Source organism: Diadema antillarum, unplaced genomic scaffold (assembly GCF_040938485.1).
Source record: "Diadema antillarum isolate AM-2024a unplaced genomic scaffold, OU_Dant_1.0 seq00001222_RagTag, whole genome shotgun sequence".
Lineage (NCBI taxonomy): Eukaryota > Metazoa > Echinodermata > Echinoidea > Diadematoida > Diadematidae > Diadema > Diadema antillarum.
In genome coordinates, this window is record NW_027272012.1 from 393,341 (window position 1) to 417,158 (window position 23,818).

General features: G+C 37.8%; 1 protein-coding gene across 1 annotated transcript in view; it reads right to left on the reverse strand.

The window, feature by feature from the left end:
* LOC139744960 (neprilysin-like) overlaps positions 1–21,079 on the reverse strand; it is a 70,022-nt gene extending 48,943 nt beyond the window's left edge. The window contains exon 1 of the mRNA XM_071655369.1: positions 20,516–21,079. Within this exon, the coding sequence (XP_071511470.1) occupies positions 20,516–20,556 (41 nt within the window). The 5' untranslated portion in view covers positions 20,557–21,079. The remainder of the gene's footprint in view (positions 1–20,515) is intronic.
* Positions 21,080–23,818: the final 2,739 nt, after the last annotated feature.

The window sequence follows — 23,818 nt, forward strand, 5'->3', positions numbered from 1 at the left end:
GTTTGGGTGCTTGCGTGAGTTTCCTACATCTCTCTCTGTCTATGTCCTATCTATTTCTTTCCTGAAGGACCTACACAATAAAAATCTATATTGAGGAACTTCTTATGATATAATATATGCATGTATATAATATATATGTATATATATATATATATATATATATATATATATATATATAAGATGACGAAGTAGAGTGGTAATGCATTTTGACAGTCCAACAGTGCTATTTATTCAGACCAAATTTTCGACGAATACATTCGTCTTCCTCAGGGTCGACAATTTTCGACGAATGTATTCGTCGAAAATTTGGTTTGAATAAATAGCACTGTTGGACTGTCAAAATGCATTACCACTCTACTTCATCATCTTTTTTATACTGGTACCAACGCTACAAGTATCATCATGCATATATATATATATATATATATATATATATATATGAGGACCTGAATATAAGAACAACCCAAGTCCAATTTTTGGCCAAATTCAGTTTAACATGGGAAATTGTAGCTTATGCACGGACTCATTTTGTGTATAAATGATAAATCCTAATTACCCCCGGAAGTGCCTGAATGAATGAGTTAAATCTTATATTAATGTAAGAATGAAGGACTTGGGCCATTCTTACATTCATATAATAGCGCCCTCTCTCGTCCTTCTCTCATCTCTATAGCAGAATATCAGGTATATGAATCAAAGAACGACCCAAGTCCACCACACAAATGGCCTCTCCACAGCTAATGTAAATGTTAATTGTCATAATAATATATGTTGTAATTTGTACGTACAATGTTGCCTTCCCATCACAGTGAAATAGAATATTATTGGACAAATAAAAAAGATATGAATTTACAGGTTTTTTTTTAGTTTACTCGAAATGGTCTTCCATGGACTTGGGTCGTTCTTATATTCATATACTCATATATATATATATATATATATATATATATATATATATATATATATGTAAATTCCATTGATCAACAGAAATTAATTAGTTCAACATAAATTCGCTTTTCCACCCATTCCCATAATCCTCCTGTGTTTACTTCAACGTCATGTAGCCCTTTGCATTGAAGATGCACTTTCTGTACGACTGGAACTGTGTAGGCCTACTTGATCATTGCGTCTCCTTGTTTTCACATGTGTTCAATTTGCGTGATGTCATGAAATGCGAAACATGAAACTAACTATTAAACTCATATGTAGGGCCTCCACACAAAGACATAACAAATCTTATCGTCTTTGAATAAATAGAATTAAACATAATGACACAAAATATCTATTGCCGTGTGACAAGTTTGACGTTTCTATAGCACTGTTACGAAAGTGATCGTTGCATGTAAACTAACTGCATTTATATAATATGATACGTCGTATATAGACGGAAACGGGGAAGAGGGGAAGAACGAACGTGCAAGAGACATGGACACTCGGATAAACAGTGAAGAGTTTGTTCGCAAAAACCGATAAGTCTATTTTTGAAGATTTTGAAGCACGGTCTTTGTCATAAAGTACAAAATAATACTTTTTAAATGATATACTGGTCACTACATATAAAGGTACATTTTTGAAGTTATGGTTAAAAGAAACAAAAATTTTCTCATTATTCTTTTCATTTTTCTTGACCTTTAATCGCAAATATCTCCATTTGGGAAATATGGATTTATTGGTTTTTGCGAACAAACTCTTCAGATTATGAATTATTCGTTATACATGCCACATCATGTTTCACGCTAAACAGCTAAATTGTATATTTTATTGTAGGTAAACAGTAAAAGACGTTAGTGCCAAATCGATGAAATATGAGATTTAAGTTAGTCATTAAATCTTATTTTGTGACCTTCCGTAGTTTCTGCTTTGAGAGCAGTTTCTGAGTAGGAACGTCCATCCTTCTGAGAGAAAGGTAAGAGAAGACGTCATAACATTGCACTGAATGTCAGCGATGAAAACGACGGCTTAATTTTGTTATAATAATCTTCGTTATACAGCCGTCTGATAAGTTGACTTTGCCAAAGTGGGGTGGAAACCATACAAGATGGGACAAAATGGCTTCGGTAGTGACATTGGATATCCTTGAATATGTTTCTTGAATGGCTTCGGAGCCCGTAGTACGACATCAAAGGATAGCTACAAGGTATCACGTACACCATGGACCTACAACGTTGTCGGTCCATGCGTAAACTCAGTAAATGCCAAGGAGGTTTCCTCCTTGGTTGTGCATCGGGGTAATAGGAGCTTTAGACATGTGTTAGATTTGCGACGCGGGCGTTTAAGACGACAATTGCGCTCGCCGTTCTCTTCTCTCCCTGCGTCGTGTTGTAAAATAGCTCTAGAGTTTTATACGCGAGGATGCAACCTACACAAAGCAAATTGACGCCCCCATAGGATCATTGTATCGAGTAGCTCTCCGCGGTGTGAATTTGAGCGGACGCAAAAATGGCCCAGAACAGCCCGTGAAAACTCAGACGACGAGAGGTCGATTTTGTTAAGCGATATTGCGCATGCGCAGAACAGGCTTTTTTCCTCTGAACGTCCGCGTCGCAAAAATCTAAAGCTGCCTGATGTCATGAGCTCGACACCCACTAGTCATACGGTCAACGAGCTAGACATTGAAAAAAAAAATGGTCCCTGAGTCATGTGTACACCCGTGAGTCATATCGCCTACAGCCCACGAGTTATACAGCCCGTGAGCTATATAGACATCAAGCACGCAAAGTAAAACAGGCCCCATTAGCTAGACACTAAAACAGGCCCTCATTTCTATTTGCTTAAGGAAATAACGTAATGAGCTCGACACTAGATAAATAGGGTCACGAGCTCAAAACTATAGGCGTTATGAATTGCCGAACTCATGGGTCTGTTTTACCTATTATAGTGTCTAGCTCATGGGCCTATTTTAGTTGACTCATGGCTGTATGACTCGTGGCCAATATGACTCGTGGGGTGAATGACTTGTGGGCAGTATGACTCGTGAGCTGTATGACTCGTGGGCTGTATGACTCGTGGGCAGTATGACTCGTGGGCTGTATGACTCGTGGGCTGAATGACTTGTGGGCAGTATGACTCGTGGGCAGTATGACTCTTGGGCTGTATGACTCTTGACGTGCACCCAGTTCACCTTTCACATCACTGTGACTGCTCCATTACGGGGAAAACTGCCTGAAGACCCTGTACATTGCAATCATGCTAACCTCTTTCCATCCACGTCAATGGATAAAAGCCAAGTGTTGACTCTAGTAGACAGTAGAAATATTCCAGACATTTGTAGATATATAAGCATGGTTTAAGCTTTAAGAATCAGAAGTATTTCCCAGAGAAATCAAACATAAGAATGTCGAAAGCAAACGGCTCACTTACGTCTAATTATCACGTTTCCCCTTGTTTCGAATACAATGAAAAGATTTCGACCAACTGCCCCCAAAGTAACGGAGGCCAGAGTTGCAATTTGTTGATCCCTGAGCTTTCGACAGCTTCACACTCGCTATATTATTATGAATTGTATCACTAATGATAAATCACACTGCACAGCACTCAACAAGAACAATAATTTCTGCAATGCCAAACTTCTGTGCCTTAATATTTTTAAGTATTTGCATTGAATAGGCTGATTCATGGAATTTTCACGGTCAAGCATGGTCATCATGTTCACAGCGAAAACAGGGCACGTTACGTACGCACGGAACGTCGGCGTCATACAGTACCTGCTTCTATAAGTGTATAATCACAACAAACATATGGATGGTAGAAACTATATATGTTCGCCTCTTCCACATCTACCTGTCTGTTTATCCCTCTACCTCATTCTGTGTCTATCCATCTATCTCCCTTTCCTTAGACCAAAGACTCTCTCTTTCTCCCCCTTTCAATCTCCAACCCTGTCATCAATGAATTTGCATTACACGCTATGACGAATCTGGAGTTCTCGAAAAACACTCCAGCGCGTACGCCCGAGTGACCGTCAAGAGATTCAAGTACGATTTGGACGCTTGAAGTTTGGCGATACTCTCTTTTTTTTTTTCTTTTCTTTTCCCCAAATCTTTGGTCAGACGAAAAAGTGTTGAATAGTATTCCTGGCCAGTATCGATTGACAAACATTTCTCGATTGGAATCGGAGGAGGAGGAGGGGTGGGTGTGGGGGGGATGGTGGCTTGTAGGGAGTGGTAGGGAAAAGAGGGGACGCTCCGATGAATGAGTGAAGGGCCTCAAAAAGAAGACAGTTGCTTGGGAAAGTAACAGACAAATGGCAACATGCCATGCATGTACAATGTAGGCCTACCCTACCGAGATACACATAAGTTGATACAGCATATTGAGGGTTGCGCGACGGAGAGGTGTAGGAGTAGACACACGATGATCAAGGCTCAGATTGCCATCTGGATTTCATGACCTATCTACCTTAGATCATATAAGAACACAAAGAGGTAGAAAGTGTATGAGTGGCAAATTAATGGAGAGTGAGATCGAGATGGAGATCGAGTGGACGCTGGAGGAGGGTTATCAAGAAGGGGGAGAGTGGGATAAACACAAACACCTACACAAGTATTCATTAGACTGTTCAGCCATATTTCTTTTTTGAACAGTATAATGTCAATATCTCTATCTTTTACCTCAACTCCAAAATAGTGTGTAACAGGGTATATCATCCAATTTCCATCTAATGCGAACCCTTCAAAAGAAATCCACAAGGTTCATTTGTTAATAGGCAATTAATAGAAAGGATTACAACCATTTTTTTTTTTTTTGGGGGGGGGGCGTTTTCTTCTCTGTATATGTTAGTCAACAGCAAAGGCATTGTGGGCTTAGTGTCGTGAATAGAGTTGCATGCAGAGCGCCATGAAATGTCTCCTCTCTCCCCCATACAGCGAACAAGTTATAAAGAAGTATAAGAAGAAGTAGGAAGAGAACTGAATAAGACGGGAAGACAAACAGTCGACAGAGAAACGCATGAAGTCAAGGACAGAACAATGTAGCGAAGTAACACGTGACGGGAAATGAATTCAGGCTTGCATATACAACCACAGAAGCGACAAGAAACTCCAGCCCGTGATTTACGAAACGCGACTGAGAAGTAGGCAACCGATTGATGGCATGGACTAAAAAGAAAGTTTTCTTTCGGTTTATTTTCTTTTGTGTCGGTTTCATTTCGCTATACCAATTTTCTTTTTTACTTTGTCTTGTTATTTCTTCATCTCCATCCCCCCCCCCCCCCCCCCCCCCCTCCGACGTTTCTAGTTTTTCCGCTCAGGGCGAATCGCGATAATACCACATGATTGATAAGCTACCGCGCGATTGTATACAAGCTAAATCGTCACTCATACGAGCGCACTGGAGTCGAGATGTAGTCGGTTGATTCAGCTGCGCGCGCCGAGTTTCTCACCGGATCAACAAATACATTAGCGTCACTTTCTCTGGCTACATCTCTGATATATCTATGCCATATCTGTCGTCCGTTGGTTGCTCGTCTCAAAGTCGAATTTCCACTTGGATCCAACAATCCTTCATCATTGTTCTTGAGAAAATCAAGTCAAGTATGAAATATATGAAATGAAATGAAATGAATGAAATGAAATAATGTAGTTATTGACCCTCACATACAAAGTGTCAGCAGTGTTAAAGAAGAGAGACCCAAGTGTTTAATATTCTTTCATATAATCTAATATAGGCATATTAATAAATAAATAAAGAAATAAAGAAATAAAGAAAGAAATATATATATATATATATATATATATATATATATATATATATATATATAAAAGAATGAGTCTTAAATACGCCATCTGTAGATCAAATAAGAAGGTTTTTATTCACAAAATTTTCAACCCGCCTCGGGCCTTCGTCAGTGTAGTGTATACATTGTCCTAGTATACACTACACTGACGAAGGCCCGAGACGGGTTGTAAATTTTGTGAATAAAAACCTTCTTGTTGGATCTACAGATGGCGTATTTGAGACTCATTCTTCTTATATAATTATAACATTCGAAGTCCAACACGTGGAAAATTCCAAGATGAACATACATATATATACATATATATATATATATATATATATATATATATATATATATATATATATTTCTTCATAAGTTTCCTCGATTATCTTGGACTAATGCTGTGTGGCAAGGATAATCCTTCTGCCCAGCTTGAAGTGAAACGGTCAGCCATGTAATTAAAAGTCAAACGCTTTGCCACATCACAAATTAGGTAGGCCCTATGTTATCTTTTGAAAATTAGTATTATCGTAATGGCCTGCAAGCATGTATGTCTTTTCGTTACCGAGTTCAACGAAGTGTAGCACGTTAGTTACTATTAAATGTTAATCAATTAGCAATGAATCAAATAGTGAAACATCTGGGCACACAGACAGAGCTTTATCCGCCAGCGAGGAGGATATCAAAAAACAACAACAACATAATTATTACTGTTATTATGATCATTGATTATGAAGAGTCCTGAAAAAAAAAAAGCTTTTCCTGGGAGAAAATGAAAATTAGTAAATTTTTCAGCATTAATCGGATGGAGAGTTGCTCAACTTCTACATCAACAAGTTGTCAATTTGTCTACTCAATAAAGTTTAGCGGGTTGCATCTTTGCCTGATTTTTTTTCCCCTCCAAAACCCACTGATCTACGGTAACCTCTTTGATGCTTTTTGTTTTCTGTTTTCATAGAAAGCAGACGTAATACCAGGATGGAATTTCCCTGTCATGGCGGCGTTTTGTGTTGAATCGAAAAGGCAAATGTTATACAAGTGTAATATATAAAGCATGCGAAGATTCACACAAACGCCGTGTATGCCGTATAACGGACGACTTTGGCAGCCGAAATCAGGCGAGATTTCTCCTCACTTTGTATCAATATTGCTCGCCACAGTATTTGATGGTCAGATACCCTCTATTTGACATTTCTGTATAGTTCAATATCCCAGAACATAAACCACATTCCATACATACTATCATGTGCAAAGGCGCTCGGTAATACGTGCACTTTTCCGTAATACACACGTGTATGCACATCGCATTCATCTTCGTTGAGGCGGGGGGACTGGGGCAAAACTGGGCTCGCAACGAGAGAAATCGAACCCCGGAATCCTCGTATATCTTAATCTCTATCGCCGTATGGTGCACGGGATTACACCTAAACAAAAAACACGAACTGCATATTGCCGCTGTCTGGGGTTGTAAGGTGGATATAAATCATGTATGGCAGCATCTTGCATATTTCTGTCTCTCCCCCAGTACATTCTGAATACACATATTGTTTGAATTCCCTACAGTTAAATACATACATGTCTTGAAATTGAAATTGGTTGGGCCCATTGGGCGTTCGGTAAGAAAAATCATAATCCACATCAGTGAAGTGCACTTCAGAATTGGAGCCTCATAGTGGTTCGTCTGTATAGTAAAAACATTTACTGCGTTGCAGATTTTGATTTTTCTCGTAGATTTTTTTTTCATCTCTTCTCTTCACATCGTCCAAGCATACCGTTGTTTTTTTATTGTTTTTGTTTAAGTTTATGACTTTTACAATCATTTCGAATAATTATGTACCTTCAGGCATACAAGTAAACATGTATTGTGACACGTAGTCTTAGTTCCTGATGATTTTCAAACTGCTGTTACCTGTCTGATTATCTTTATTTTTTTCTTTTATTGTGTTTTTCTATCTGTATAAAATGTTATGCATTATTTCTGAAAAGCATTTCGAGCAGAGAGCCTGGTGGAATGTATTTCTTTGCAAATAAGTAGCGTGGAGAAAGATCATTTTAGATCAAATACCAATAACACTACAGTACACCAAAGCAACGAGCAGACAGGAATTTGGCGTTGGTTGGATAATTGCGAAACTGCCGTTCACGGTCTCTTTAATGATTCGCTCTGATCACAACACCAGCGTATAGCGCGGGGAAACGTCTCCAATATAAACATTCATTTCAATTTTATTCCTGCATCGTGTATTCCTGGGGGAAAAACTGAAGAGGGTATCCCCGCTGCAAGAAGAGCTATCGAGGTGTCTGCTGGAAGAATTCGTGCCATCTCGCGCGCTTGCCGAATTTGTGGGAGCGAATATGGCTGGTTTTTGTATGCTTTTGTACCACAGGTGCGTGTTTAAGTCGTACTTTTGCTTCTTTGCTTCCCAATCCGCCCCTCGCCAAAATTTCAAATGCAGAAAAGAGCTATAATCATCCCCTGGAATGTTACCATTGTTCCAGCACTGTAAATCCCAATCGATCTTATGGCCTGAGGCATGCAGTGCGTTATTATCCGTCTACGCATTTGACATTGTAACCTTCCATTGTGCCGTGCAAGAACGATTTATGATGAAGGTCGTTCAATTTATTGCCGCCAAGTTGTTAGGTCAATGTCGGTTGGAAGTAGTGACAAAACTGAATTACTGCGTGATGTAAGATAGAATAAAGGAAAGTTCAGAAAGAATGTTTGTTCTCCTAAACACCAAACGTAAATGAACAACATCAGAAACATTACGATATAGGCACAAATGAAAACAATGAAAAAAATATTGATTTTTTGAATACCTGTTACTTGTCTATGGTTTCACTTCAACTATAACTTTTCAATGATCAGAAATGGCTACCATATTCCCACTCACATTATCCTGTCAAACATGCAACTGCAGATATCAAGTTAAACCACACAATGGCTAATTCGTACATAATAATAAGACTATTTCACAGTATTTGATGCATTATACAGACATATAACACCCACAACCACACACGCTCATATACAAACACTGACACATCATAGTAGAGGATAGACATTGAAAATAATGATATTTATTATCATTAACTAAGATAATTATCGCACGGAGCATCTTACGAACATAGACTCACGAACGAAATGGAGCAACTTTTCAGCAACAACAAAGTATTGACTTTAACAACAGCAAAAACTCTCTAAAAGGTCATGATTTTAAACACCACCTAACTATGATAGTGAATCTACACCATCGAACCTTGGACTACCAAAGTTTCTTTCCGGAAGAGCTGTATCTGCGAATCGGAACTTGCGTAATGCCAATTGTCGGTTTGTGTGGATCAGAACGAACATGCATTATGTGTGAGTTCCGCGCTCCTTTCCAAGGCTGACCCCAAACCAGGAACCTTCAACATTATGTGCGCCGCTTTCCCCGAAGTGCCCTGACTTTCACATCTCTGATAAGGCTCCATTGTGAAACAGATGGCGTATGATCTAGAATGCACTATACTAGATCACATGCATGACACAAAACTGCTTAATTTGAAGGCCAATACAAATTGAGAGTGTATGACGGCCAGTCATCCGTACCAGTCTAATGTAAAGTTCAAAACAGTCCAAATAGCGCACGGAAGAGGAAGTGCAATTAAGTATCAAACCAAACTTGTTATCATTATAAACTTTGTAGTGTTGGTTCCTTGTGTAATAATTCACGGTTATTGCACATGGATAGTAAAAAAAAATGATCGATAGCATGCTGAGTGTGTACATACACAGTATAATCCTATAATAATTTATACAAAATCCATATCTTTGTGTGATGTGTGTGTGTGTGTGTGTGCGTGTGTTTGTGTGTGTGGGTGTGTGTGTATGTTTGTATGTATATGTGATTTTATCTACGTATGCAATCAACTCAAGTGTTCATGGGTAACGAAAATATCTGCGTTTACATCTAAAATGATTCCGATGTCATGAGTGTTCTGCACCCTGTGGATTAGGAAAATATATTTCGTAAAAATTGTCTGATTCATTTGTAATCAAAGATATTGACAATGTCATCTTTACTGCTTCGTTAGTAGGTGCCTTTATTTACATAGTCTTTCTCGTAATATTTCATCTTCAATGTAGCAAAGTCATTGAAATGAAATGTATTTATTAGCACTGTGACTCCAATCCATTTCGCGTCACTTGTATAAGGATTTATAAAGTGCAAGATGTATAATAATGTGATATTGACCACAGGGTTATTTTACAGTGGGAACCCTTTACAATTTAAGCATAGTTACCTTCGAGGTCAATTTCATTATCATCACCTCAGCATCGTTTCGTATAAGTGTAAAAAAAAGGAAAGAAAAAGGTATCAGAACAGATTTGTCCAATTTTGTGAAGTCTGAGCAGGTCTGGCAACACCGCTGCACTCTCGCAAATGCTGCCACAATATTCATGATTCGAGTTACACTATAAACATTTCCTGTGTAGTGCAATACAAAAATATGCAAATCTCAATACAAATGCAGGTTTTAAATTGCATGGGAGCAGTGGGCAGCAAAACAAAGCGCGCATAATAATCATCATTGTGCTTTACCCTAGAATACGCAGTCAAAATGACTTCGCATTGACTTGACGATTCTGCATTCACAATTTAGCTAATTATCCTTGGATTTTTTTCTTTCGGTTATTAGAAGTAATCTCTCTTATCTATCATAATAGCTCTGACTTTTTCTCCATGTTTGACATTTTCTTGCCGACAGGGGCAATTACAGAATTAGCAGAATACGTCTTCACTTGGACAACGTCAGGCAATCAAGACTGACGTATTACGCAGACATGCTGTCTTCGTTAAAGGCGCCTTCATTGCCACGTTAAATACGCTGCTTCCGTTGTCTGTTCTGAATGCCTCTCAAATTCAATTGTTCTTATTGGCAGCGGAGGGTGCTTGTACATTTGATTATGTAAGTGAACATAATTTTCCTTCTTTTAATCCCATTTTTTTTTATTCGGTATGATTTTGCACAAGCGTCATGATTATCTAGGGAACATGAAGCACCGCTAACACGTAATTATTGCGTAAGAAACTGCCAAAGCGTACGCAGAGAGAATCTTCTTTTATTCAGTAAGGTCATGAGCAAACGTCATAACTACTTATCAGGAAACATAAAGTACCTCTAACACGTGGTTATTACGTAGGAAGCGAGAATCTTCTCTTATTCAGCAAGGTTTTGCTCAAACGTAATGACTATATAGGCCTACTTATAAAGATGCGTAAGTACCGTTATTATTGTCAAAGAAACGGAAGCATGCGCAGTGAGAATCTTCTTTCATTCATAAAGGTCTTGCACGAACGTCATTGCCTCTTATTAGGAAACATAGAATACCACCAACTAATTATTGCTTAAGAAATTGACGCATGGAGAGTGAGAATTTGATTGTTCTACGTCCCAACCACGTCCACATTTTAACCAGGGAGGGGAGGGGGAGGGGGTTTGGTTATTATCAAAAATGCAGACCGTAATTATGGAGGTGTAAGACAAAGAGCCCAGCAATGTTGGTAACGAATTTGCAGTCATTATAAAGCAGGCTATTATAGTACCTTAATCATTCGATTGGCTATTGACCATTATAATTGGATTAATTAACAGAGCATCATCATTCGATCATTTTTTTCTACGAGCTCTATGGTGACTTCGCCTTTAATTTCATCAAGTGAACGAAGTGATTAGCAACCCAGCGGGAATCACGTAGACTATGGAGAAAAACGGAAGATTTCCATTATTGCAAACATCATTTTTCATTAACTCGTATATCATAAATCACAGTAACATGTTTGACTTGCCATTTCGTGTTTTTTTTTTTAATCTAAATACGTCTTTGTCCTCTAAAAAGCGACGACTCCACGATCAAATTACAAATTGCACCATTCAATTTGACACAATGAAGAATGATATTCGTCGAGCGTAAATTCAAATTTGTCAATTCGTAACATTTCCATTTAATCAAATCGGTAATGGGCATGCCTTAATGGGTCTGGGGCAATTACCGTCTGGGCAATTACCCTTCCCCTGACCCTTACCCTTATCCTAATCCTGAACCTAAAACTAGAAATAACCAAATTTCTATACCCTAAAGCTAACCTAACTACACCACGCCTTACCACCAAACAGTATTTGGGGGAAGGGGGGGGGGGGGGTAATTGCCCTGATATGATTATCATTATCTGAGATATAAATGAAGGAAAATTAGAATATGAAGTTCTTATTATCATCTCTTTATGTGCAACCTTCGCACGCCCGACTCAGTTGCATATTCTGCTCAAACGCACAAACCCGCCAAAACCGATTGATAACTCGCCAAATGCCACAAAACAATGAAAGCGTTTCTAGTGATTCCGTTCCTCTTATATCTAGCTTGCATTTTGTATGGTAATTGGCTATCAAACTGTGTTCCCTGCTGGATTTGCGTGTAAATTCTAAATTTCTGCTACTGTTTTGTGTGCGAAAGTCAGGCCTTTACTGCAATGTAGCTGCTGGTCATTTGAAAGAAAAGACATCATAGATTTGACATGCATTTTACTTCAAAGCAAAGCTTGGCATTTTCTCTACAACTCTGCGCACTACATGACCAGCTCAACATCATTTTGTAAGAATGTTACATAGATTTGAAAAGCAAAATGTCTTCTGAAAGTATGACTACCTAGGTGTCTCAGAATAATGTGGCACTCAGGGGGTTTCTTACACCATGACACTACCATGACAGTTAAGTATAAAATCAAATTGTTGCATATTGTCAGAAACGTTCTCCTTCTTTTCATTTCAAAAATTATTTGTTTTCATCTTGCCCTGATTGTATCGCAATATACTGCAAATATTTCCTGAGTGTATTGCGTATTTAATGTTCATTCAAAATTCTTATTTAAAGTTCATTATATTTTTATGACTTTATTTTAAAACAAAGGTTCCCGACATCCACAAACCCAGCCATAGTAACAATAAAAAATCATGAAACGAACATAATTGTGCACACAAGAAATTAAATGTCTCAAATAAAAGAATAACATATATAACATGACAAACATTATACAGGAAATAATAGAATGAAAATAAACAAAGCAAACATTAGGAGTAAAGGAAAACGAAAAGAAACACAAAAAGAAATTATGATAGAAAAAATGAGAAAACTGAAAGCAAAGGAAATGAAAATAAACTATGAAGTAAAAAGATGTGAAAACAAATATTCAAAAGTAGATTTAAGTATCGATGTATTTGTGCATGTTAGATCAAAATGTGTATCATTTCAACGCGGACACATATTATGGTACACAATGATTCTTAATTGAATGAATAAAGTCGAATCTCGACCTTCCAAAACGGATTTTTATGTTCAAAACAGGTCCTCCAGCCGTGAATTCTTATGCTGACTGCAAGAGTTTCACATTCCAGAGCATACTCACGAACGAATATGTTTTCCAACAAATACTTTTGATTGCTCAAAAATGAAATTGTGTACTCGAAAATGAATTACTTGCCGATTATGTTAATTTGAATGATCGATAGACGTGATACGTGAAGTACGATTTTAATGACAATTTCAAGAATTTGAATGGCAAGCATTTTAAATGTCTTAGGAAATCCTATTGTTATCCAAATTAATGGTAAATAAGTTAAGTACTTAAACTATCTAGCTGTTCCCATTGATATCATTTAAAGTAATTAAAATCACACACATTGTAGAATACTAGGAGTTTTTGAAAGGACAAAACAACTTCTTTAGACCATTTTTGTAATATTTCGAATCGTGTTCTTCTTCAGTAACATTCTTATAAGGCGTTTTGAATTATCTGCCTGGCCAAAGTATGTCATCATATTCATGCCGCTTATTCCATATCCATAAAATTGACATATAACAATAAAAAAAAAAAGATGTTGACATAGAAGCTAATACAATGTGGGACGACAAAATATTTTACAAATATAACTGCATGGATTTAGAAGGAAGGTTAGGGACCAGAAAAAAAAAAGGTCATACGTTTAAAACTTGTGTGGAATGTTCAAGAATTTAAACGGGGATTTTGCTACCTTCCGGTACTAAAACTGTTATAGTTATATATATATATATATATATATATATATATATATATATACACACACACACATATATATATATATATATATTTATTTATTTATTTATTTATTTATATATCTATATATGAGAAAGACCAAGAAAGAACTAATATCTAGCAATAATCCTCCGATGGAAAAAAAAAGATTTAAAATAACGGAGCAAGTTCAGTCAAAGCAAAGGGAAAATTTAAGATATATGGAAAATGCAAGTTCTTTCTGTAACAGAAATCGACCGAAGGTGTATTTTCTTTTTTTTTTCCCCGATAAATCCTGGGGGTGTGTCATAAAGCTGTTCGTAAAGTTACGAACGACTTACGAGCAACTGGTGATCAGTTCTGATGTGCTACACCTATCAGAATTTCCATAATACAGCACAAGAACTGATCACCAGTCGCTCGTAAGTCGTTCGTAACTTTACGAACAGCTTTATGAAACACCCCCAGGTATACATCTTATTTGCCTAGAGGATTCTCTTTCTCCCTATATAGGAATGCGGTCCTCCACAATATGCCGAATATCTATACTGAACATCCTTTGATAGAAACTTGCCAAATCAATTTCTGTTGTTACGCCCCCATAACAACGGGGGCCATAAATCGTTGAGTTTTCAGAAAAACGATACATTTCCGATCGATGCGACGCCATCTTCCCGTGCATTCCCGAGGCGGTGTCTGTACTACACTTTCACTGATGCAGAAACAGCTCCATTATATTGGTTTCATATTTCTCCCTCACGTACACTTGTGACCCTTGTCCACTCCATGTGTCGATATAAGTACATTATGAAAAGAGCTCAGCGCACGTTCCTACGCCCCTCGGCAAAAGGGTGAGCTACCGTTGAGAAGTGCGAACCGTCGCGATGGAGGTCGCATCCAGCTTCCAAAAAGGGGGTCAAAATGCCTGATTAAAGCGTGAAGGTATGCAGCGGCAATGATTTGAGCTTTTTTTTTTTTTTTTTTTTTTTTTTTACAGCACACAAGTAAATTATATCCGTGCTATTTTCGACTCCTGCACCTGATGCCACAAAGTTACAGAAGCTGTTTGGCGAAGGAATGATTACAGAGACGTGATAACAGATACATAGTTGGATGTGGTGAATGCTGCATAGATTTGCTGCAAATGTACTTTTCGCGTGACATCATCATTACAATCATCATTTTTTTCTTAATGATAATCAAAATTTCTTGTTAATGCATGGGCAAAAGGATTATCTTGGGGAAAATATTCTCCGACCATGGCTTAAATGAGGGGGAAAGGCAGAAGTATAACTTGGCTCGTGTAAAGCATCCGTTCATCTCTCCTGAGGTAATAATGTGGCGCCGAGATCTAGTTTGGTCCCTGGTTATATGTTGCTAGGCCAAAAACCAGCGTAATCCGTAAATTGAATTTCATCGATATGCAACATCATTTATATGCCACCTATGACACACACACACACACACACACACACACACACGTTATGTATTTTTTATCTAAACTATATGCATAATTATATAATACCAACATTATTATTTAGCTTACGTAAGAGCTGATGAAACCTTCTGAAGTTAGCTGAACAAGAATATTTTTTTTTATTTTATTTCTGATGAAATTTCTACCCAGTGGCTGAAAGATGGTGTGTGCGTGTGTGTGTGTGTGTGTGTGTGTGTGTGTGCTCGCACGCGTGTGCACTCGTTGTGTGCCTGAGGTACAGTGTTTCCAGGATTTCAGGGACAGAACTAGCACAATTCTCCCAACGTCGCGGGGCAAATTTGATTAAGTGGAATCATCTAACAGCGAAGAGAGCAGGGAGCGATTAGTGATATGACCTTTAATTTCGTCACAAGACGGCACAGCAAGGCGTCTTCCTCGATACTGCCAGGAGAGAAAAATATAGATAGATAGATAGATAGATAGATAGATAGATAGATAGATAGACATATAGACAGATAGTGGATAGATAAAAAGACATATATACGTATATATTATATATATATATATGTATATATATATATATATACATATATATATAGACAGATAGATAAATATATAGATAGATGAATAGATAAATAGACTGATAAATAAATAGATATAAACAGATAGATAAATAAATAGACAGACAGATAGATAGATAAATAGAAAGCTAGATAAAGATAGATAGCTAAATAGACAGACAGACAGATAGATAGATAAATAGATAGATAGATAGATAGACGAGAGAGAGGGAGGGAGAGAGAGAGAGAGGGAGAGAGAGAGAGAGGGAGAGATGTGCCTTGATCTCTGCAGCGAAACATATGCCGCAAACATCGTTCGAAGCTTCGTATCGGCAGATTAATTTCTGTGCCTCAGGTATTTTCCGCGCATGCTGACACCTTCCCGGAGATTTTCTGACGATGAAATAACTATGATTTCATTGAAACGTAAAAAACGTTTCCCAGTAACGAGGTATCTTCAATATAATTGTTTTGTCTATGACCATGCATTTGAGATTAAAAAAGTGAGAAAACTATAGAGATATCATATGTAAGTTTCGGCCAAAAAAAAATCAAATGAATTAGCCCAAAAAGATCAGGTTGTTCGTGTTCCTATCTAGCATAGTTTCTAATTGAAAAAAAAAAGGTCCTTGAGTACTAAATTATATCAATGTGATCGTAATTTCAGATAGGTATCACAAACATAAAGATTACAATAAAAACGATAAACAGAAATGAGAAAAGATGCCGCGAGGCTTTTCCTAAATGATGGAAATTAGCCGTGAAAAGCGTGTCGATTCGCAAACTAGAATAATAAGGGCCGATTTTTAAACGTTACAAAAAGAAAGCCTAAGTTACCGCGCACAAAGTAGAGTTATTGTATCACCAAATTCGAAAGTTATCACAATACAAAACTGCGATGTCATAATTTTGTATATGTCTTTGTTTGTTTTTATAATTTCTGCATTTCCTATCTCGAAAACACAGCGGTATGAATGAAAAGACGGGGGAAAAAACACCACAAAACCAAACAATACAAAACTGGCGTTATGCATGAACATGGTTTTAAAGTGATAATCAGCTCAACTTTTAGTTTATGGACGAACATTTGGATGAAGGCATCATGACATTTAATTCAATATCTCACAAATAGAGATCCCCCCCCCCCCGAAAAAAAGGTAAATATCCAGGCTACTGACAAATATTAATAAAAATGTTCTATAATATAATTCATACGAGAACATTCTTCACGTAAAGGAAGGATAAAAAGAAAATGCGCGTGTGCAGTCTATTAGTGCGTGCCATCTGTTTTGCTGTTGTGCTGTATACGTGTACGTGTGTGTGTGTGTGTGTGTGTGTGTGTATGTGCGTGTTTGTGTGCATGTATGCTGCTCCTGCATGCATGCTTTTCATACTTTACCTAAACAAAGTCGAACAAAGTTTGAACGCTATATGACTAGAAAGAATTAGAGCGAAGTTGTATGTAATCCGTACTATTTCGTGTTTTAGAATTGTGTTTCATAGAGAGAGGATAATTATGTATAGAGAAACAAAGAGAAATAAAAGCTGATAAGTTGTCGGCCATTTATTAAGCTTTTTTTTTCAGCAACGACTCAGAAGAATCTAGGAAAGTGCACTGTTCACCTGCGTTTGGAAAGGAATTCCAAATACCTAGAACGTGTTTTAACTTACATTTGTACTTCATTTCTCATAAATAGCATTATTGGAGGGGTTTTACAGATAACAGTCGATTTCTTGGTCAGATACAAGTGCGTATCTAGATGTTGAATATTGACATTGTTGATTAAATGTATTATAAAATAAAGAAAGTTGCCATGTTTCAATTTAGACATTATATTTGTCTTGAGCTATTTGTGTTTTAGAACATCAAGTAACGGATTTAGGTATGGGCTAATAGTGGCATAAACCTGATTATTAATTGTGTATCATTGCATATGATTTTACATTTGAGGCATAATCAAAGACATAATATACCCTTTGCAGATGAAACAGATATCCAGCTTAAATGCTTCAAAATGTGAGGCCGGGATAGAATCAACCAATATCAAAATGTTAATCACTATAATCACTGTTAAGTATTGTAAAATTTACAGAATGTGCAAAATAGAAATACTAAAATTACTGTTTCTAGAATAAACCGTCTAAAGTCATGTTTTATCGAGAAAGAGAAATGATGTTTCCTCATATTTTTGGGCTTTATTGCGAAATTTTTATATGGCAGGATGTTTTGTGATTCAGCCCGTCAAATGTAATAACTCGAACAATTGTTAAATCACTGCTTCCAATGGTAAACAATATACATTTTGTCTTTACAATGTCACAATACATCGTATGACATAAGAAATATGAGAATGAGAGTTAGAAAATAAAACAATATTGCGGACAAAGATTATCATCTATAGTCTGCTTTCAATCTGTCTTTAGTATGTCTCTGTCTAAATAACAAAACCTCTCCATTCCTATACATCCAGATTTGGAGACAACGCCATGATGAGTATTAGCAGGAGAGAGGTGCATAACTGGGTGCTCCCATGGGTCATTAAGTATCGTTCATATCGGAGAGAAATGGCAGTTGGTGGACGAAAAGCTGCGAGTATTGGGAGCTAATTTCCGATGTGCGCGACTCATCCAAGGCTGCCTCTTTCGATGCCGTCTGCATCGGCAGCAAATGCACGGTCTGTAGCCGGGACGCTGTGTCGTGACAGTGTGGGAAAGAAATCTCTTCATATCTGCTTTATTAATTGCCACCCCCAAAGATAATGATACAAGAAGAGAGATAGATAGGGAGCCAGAGAAAAAAAAAAAAACGCCTTGCAGCACTTCGCTGTGCGGCCAGCTGTTCATCTCATTAAATTAAATTGAAAGTAAAAAGGAGAAAACAGCCAAAAAGAAGAGAAGCAATTTCCATATGTTCTCCTCCTAAACCTCATCATTTTTCGTTTGTTGTTGTTGCTGTGGCACGTGTACTCAGATTCATACATTTTTCTTTAGCTGTATATCTGTCTGTGTGTACGAGGATACATAATTATGGAAGTCTCTCTTATGATTTAGTCAAGATTAGTCAACACATGGATCATGATGTGTTTCCAGATCTGTTAAATTCCGATGTGTGTAAAGCAATGCTGATCACATCGGGGCCATCCCACGAGACCGACATCCACGAGTCATACAGACCACGAGTTCGACATTGAAAAAAAGGTCCATGAGTCATACAGCCAACGAGTCATACAGTCCATGGCTTCGAAACCTAGGCAAATAAGGCCCATGAGTTCGACACTAGGTTAAAACAGCCCACCAGTTTGACATTAAAACACGGGGCTTAATGTGTTTGTCTCATGCATGGGCCTTGTTTGCTAAGTGCCGAACTTATGGGTAATGTGACTCGTGGGCTGTTCAACTCGTATTATTCGTGGGTGTCGAAGACGGTACTTGCACCCATCAAATCATAGAGTTTCCCTTGCTGCAGTGATTTGTTGATACAATTGGCGCCTTTTGTTCTTATAATGTCATGTCAATGTTCAGGAACGCAGAAGCATAATCGTGACAGTTCGACATTTTGGAGAAAAATTAAATTAAACTCGAACTATTTGCTTGAATGTGGATTAATAAAAAAAGATTCCAGTCATTGAAACCGCTCAAGCAATGAATACATCTGTCAAATCGATGTTATACAAAAGCAAAGATTAGGTCATACTTTCTTCAAATGGTTATGCAATAGTTCGTCTCTGTTACTGACAGTTTAAAAAGACGAGCAGGTGTATGAAGTGTACTAAACGAATTATGAAAATGACAACGTTTTACAGCTTGTATTTTCCTGCATTTTCCCCTTTTCTTTTAAGTTTTACTTCATTGTTTATTGGATTTTTGTTTTTGGTATTGTTTATTCTTTGTATTGTCGAAATACTAGAAAAGTTTGATTACGTGAAGAAACATCCTCTGAATGATTTCGTCACTTAAAACATTTCGGATGATATTCCAAAGAAAATATTTGCATCTCAAGAAAGGAATTACTCGCCTACGAACAATCGTTTGGGGAACATCCTAAATCAAGCACATTAGATTTTTTTTTTCTCACTTCTACAGGCTATGACTCTGACACACTGGTCTGTTATTGGCCTTTCCTTCTTTTAAACTGTTATTTGATATTACTCATGTGTAATATTTCTAATTCCTGATCGTTTGTGGTTGGCAGCGAGTGAACAACGGGAAATGTTTTGGTCTTGGAATAACACAAAGTCTCCCATTACATTTATCTAACGTGATTACATCACATCTTTTAATTAATTGTGTTTTCTTATGCTTATAAGTTTATACTTTAAGGTTTAGCAATAGACTAAGCCCCTCCGAATGTTTTCTATTTTGATGGACATAAGCACAGTATTAATCAGTGTTTTAGTAGTAGCAATGATGGGCATTCATACTCGTTCAAGATTAAAACCAATGCAACCTCCTGGTCTCCGTGCAGGCGTCTTGAATATCCACAAGACCACTGAGCTTCCACACGACAGCAAGTGCTGGTTCTAAATCCTTAAAGCATGCAGCGGTTCGAATCCCGGCCGAGTATGTATACTCATGAATTTTATCATGTCTATACTACTAAAACAGTGATATTACGAATATTTTCCCCATTTTTTTTTCTCGAAAACAATTCGACGACCCAGTGAAACGTTGTCATCATGATAAAATATAATAAAGTCCAACTTACTCGTCACTCGGAAGGCGCTCCTTGGTCTGCACTCGAGCCATTGTGTCCAAGCATTAACCCTTACAAGTCTACGAGCCGTTGACGTTACACCACTTTTCACCACGCGCCTTCGTCGCGTCTTGACGATTACCCTTCCAGAAAATTCAAGAAAGCTCCTCCACCGAGTATAGGACGTTGAAGTGGCAAGTACGTTGTCAAGATCCTGAAGGGACCGGTGGATGTGAGTTGGTCAGGGCCGTCTAACGGTCACTGGAAAACGAGACAGGAGTAAGGTGACAGAGTAAGACATGTGGGACGAGCGAGACAAGTGACCAGTCAAAGTGCTTCTGGCGGTATTGCGTAGGTGGTTGTTGGGCTCGATTGCGACCTATTACGCGGATGCTGGCCAGAGTTAGTATTGATGGTGTGTATGTGGGTGAAAATGTGTGTGTCTGTGTGTGCAGTTATCTCAAGGAGAGTTGTCACACGACCGACGATAGCGGAAGCGTGCTATCAACTGGACAGATGAAGTAGGTCGTCGAGATATACCGGATGGGTCTCTGGCGCTGGTATTACTGCAGCTTTGAGACAAGATATTAATGCGCCAGCACGATTAGTACACTATACTTTTATCTGCGCGCGCCCAACACTCCCGACTGACTCCCGACTGCTGTCCAATGAAGATGGTAATGCTGATGTTTTTGTTGTTCATTCGCGTTTGTTTCTTTGCAGTGTTCCCAAGTATTTGTGTCAGCGTGTTTGTGTGTGTGTGTGTGTGTGTGTGTGTGTGTGCGTGCGTGTGTGTGCGTCGCGCGTGCAAGTTGTGTTGGCGTTGTTCAGTGGGTATGTGTGTAATTTGAATTGCGTTTTGATTCGAGATATGTTTTGCGTTTTTATTGCTTCTATCCTTTTCTTAAATATCTTTTAAGCTAATAAAGAAACATGCAAGGCTTTAGAAAGTTCAGGTTAAAAGTTGCTATCACAATCGTGGGAAAAGATACTTATGATATAAAAGTGAGAAGAGAGGAGAAGTACTTGTGAGAAGGAAGAGGAAGAGTGCGAAAAAAGACATACTGATCTTCCGAACCATAATTGGTATATCAATATAATATATTTCAAAGCATCAAAATATCATTAGAGTGTGATCTTTGATTCTTTAGTTCGTTTCTCCTTCCCAAGAAAGTAACATTAACTCCCCCCTCCCCTCCCCCCCCCCCCCCACAGCCCAGTACACACAATCATTCCATCAACAAACATTCTGTTTGCCGGGTAAAATCAATAAGCATTGATCTATTTCATAACTATAACGATATCTATATATGGGACTTTATTACAAGGAAAGAAAAGGAAACCAAGCCTTTGATTCAATCAACAACAACGAGAATCATTGGGGAAAAACAAATAAAGGGACTTATAGGATGGCTTACGAAATATATCGGATAAATAGGAATATTATCGAACCGGAGGCTATAAAGAAGGCGAGGCAAGGTGTCTTATATTTCTACACCCTTAGAGATTGATATATTGGAGTTAAGTATAATCCGTAACGATGATTCATCAAGTAAAAAAAAAAAAGGGCTCTTACCTACTTTAAGACATGTGAATATATATTTACATATTTGCATATCTATATATCTATATATTCATATATTTATATATTCATTTATATACACATACATACGGAGAGCTAAAAAATATTTTTAAAAAACTACAATTTTCTTGTTTTTAAGAAATTTTGAACTCATTTTTGCATGTTTGCAATTTTCCCCAACATGCTTCCTTTTAAATGTGTCTTGCTAAAAACAAAAACAAAACATGATCATGACTTCGAACCACATTCTGGTGAGATCTTAACTCATAAAGATAATAGATATACTGGTCATTACAAGGTGACCGTCATAGATATGATCTGATAAAAAAAAAAACACTCCGTCGTCGACCTCCAGATAAAAGAAAACTAAGAAATGCATCGCACCCTGTGTAAAGCTATTTTACCCTTTAAGACTATAGACTTAGTTAGCGGTTGTACTCCCACAATCATATTTGTAAGAATTGTGTTTAAGTTATCATTCTGAGCGTCCTGTACTGTATTTAAATGAATTCACGGTCCTCATCCATGAAGATATGTTTATCAATATTTTTTTTTGTTTTTTTTTTACTAACCAGTTCAAATGGAAAGTCTCGAGTAGGCATTCACTGTTTGTTTGTTTTTGTAGTTTGGGAACATTTTCACCAAAATTTTAGCAGGGAAAATGGTTTTCAATTTCCTTTCAAAAATGATGCTGACATGTACATTTACCTTTGATATACAAAGACTTGTTAAATCTTATCCTCCTAGTTTACAAAATGATCTAATACATGAGCTGTGATGAAAAGCCACCCAACTTCATTCCACCCGCAGTCGTATTCCCTTCCCTTCCTAGTAAATTCTCTTTGAGTTTTATATTCTTATTGCACCGGATATAAACCAAGTTGGCATACAGTGTTGTTTTAACGTCTTCAATTCAAAGACAACCTTGTACATTGTGACCTCTGATATAGAGGAGAGTTTAAGTTCTCTACACGCCGTCCACCAGGGACGTTTGCCGCATTGTTCCTAACACAAAAGTGGGTTGATTCAATAAGCTACCTTCTCTCTGTTGCGAACGCACACTCGGGGCTCAATCAATCAATCAACGGCAAACATCAAAACTGTGTCTCTTGGCTGCGATCACGTGACTGGTGAGTGTGTATATCGAGATTCCGACTTGTAACAAGCACTGTGCCACGTGATGCAAGGACACCCCACTTAGATCTTCATTTCTTCACCTAGATTGGATGCGGGGAGAATATGAAGAAAAAGCAAAGCTTTAAAGATGCGAGGAGGGGGAAAAAAAGAAGAATTCGCACCGTCATGCACTTGACGCGCTGTAGGATCTAATCTAGACGGGAAGTACGTTGACATCTACGATAGATTAATAGCGCCATCCCTTCATCTGATAAGCGATCCACATGCTGCGCGGCACCCAATTGTCCGTGATGGCGGATTGTTCTCTTCTGAAGATGGATGTTTCATGGCTGATTTGCCCGCCACACGGATGAACTCGCCGCCTAAAGATGAGTGATGAAGACATGACAAAGATGTAGGAGACACCTTCGTTTGAAAGTGAGATAAAGATTGCTCTACCAGACGTTGGGTAGGGACACATTGCGGATGAGACACTTTACTGCACAGATTGCGGCTAAAGGTAAATTGGGGTGAGACGATTTGCTGCACATAGAAATGAAAACAGTAGCAGCAACAATAATATATTTGCAAACACAACTTGGTAACCTGGGAGAAAT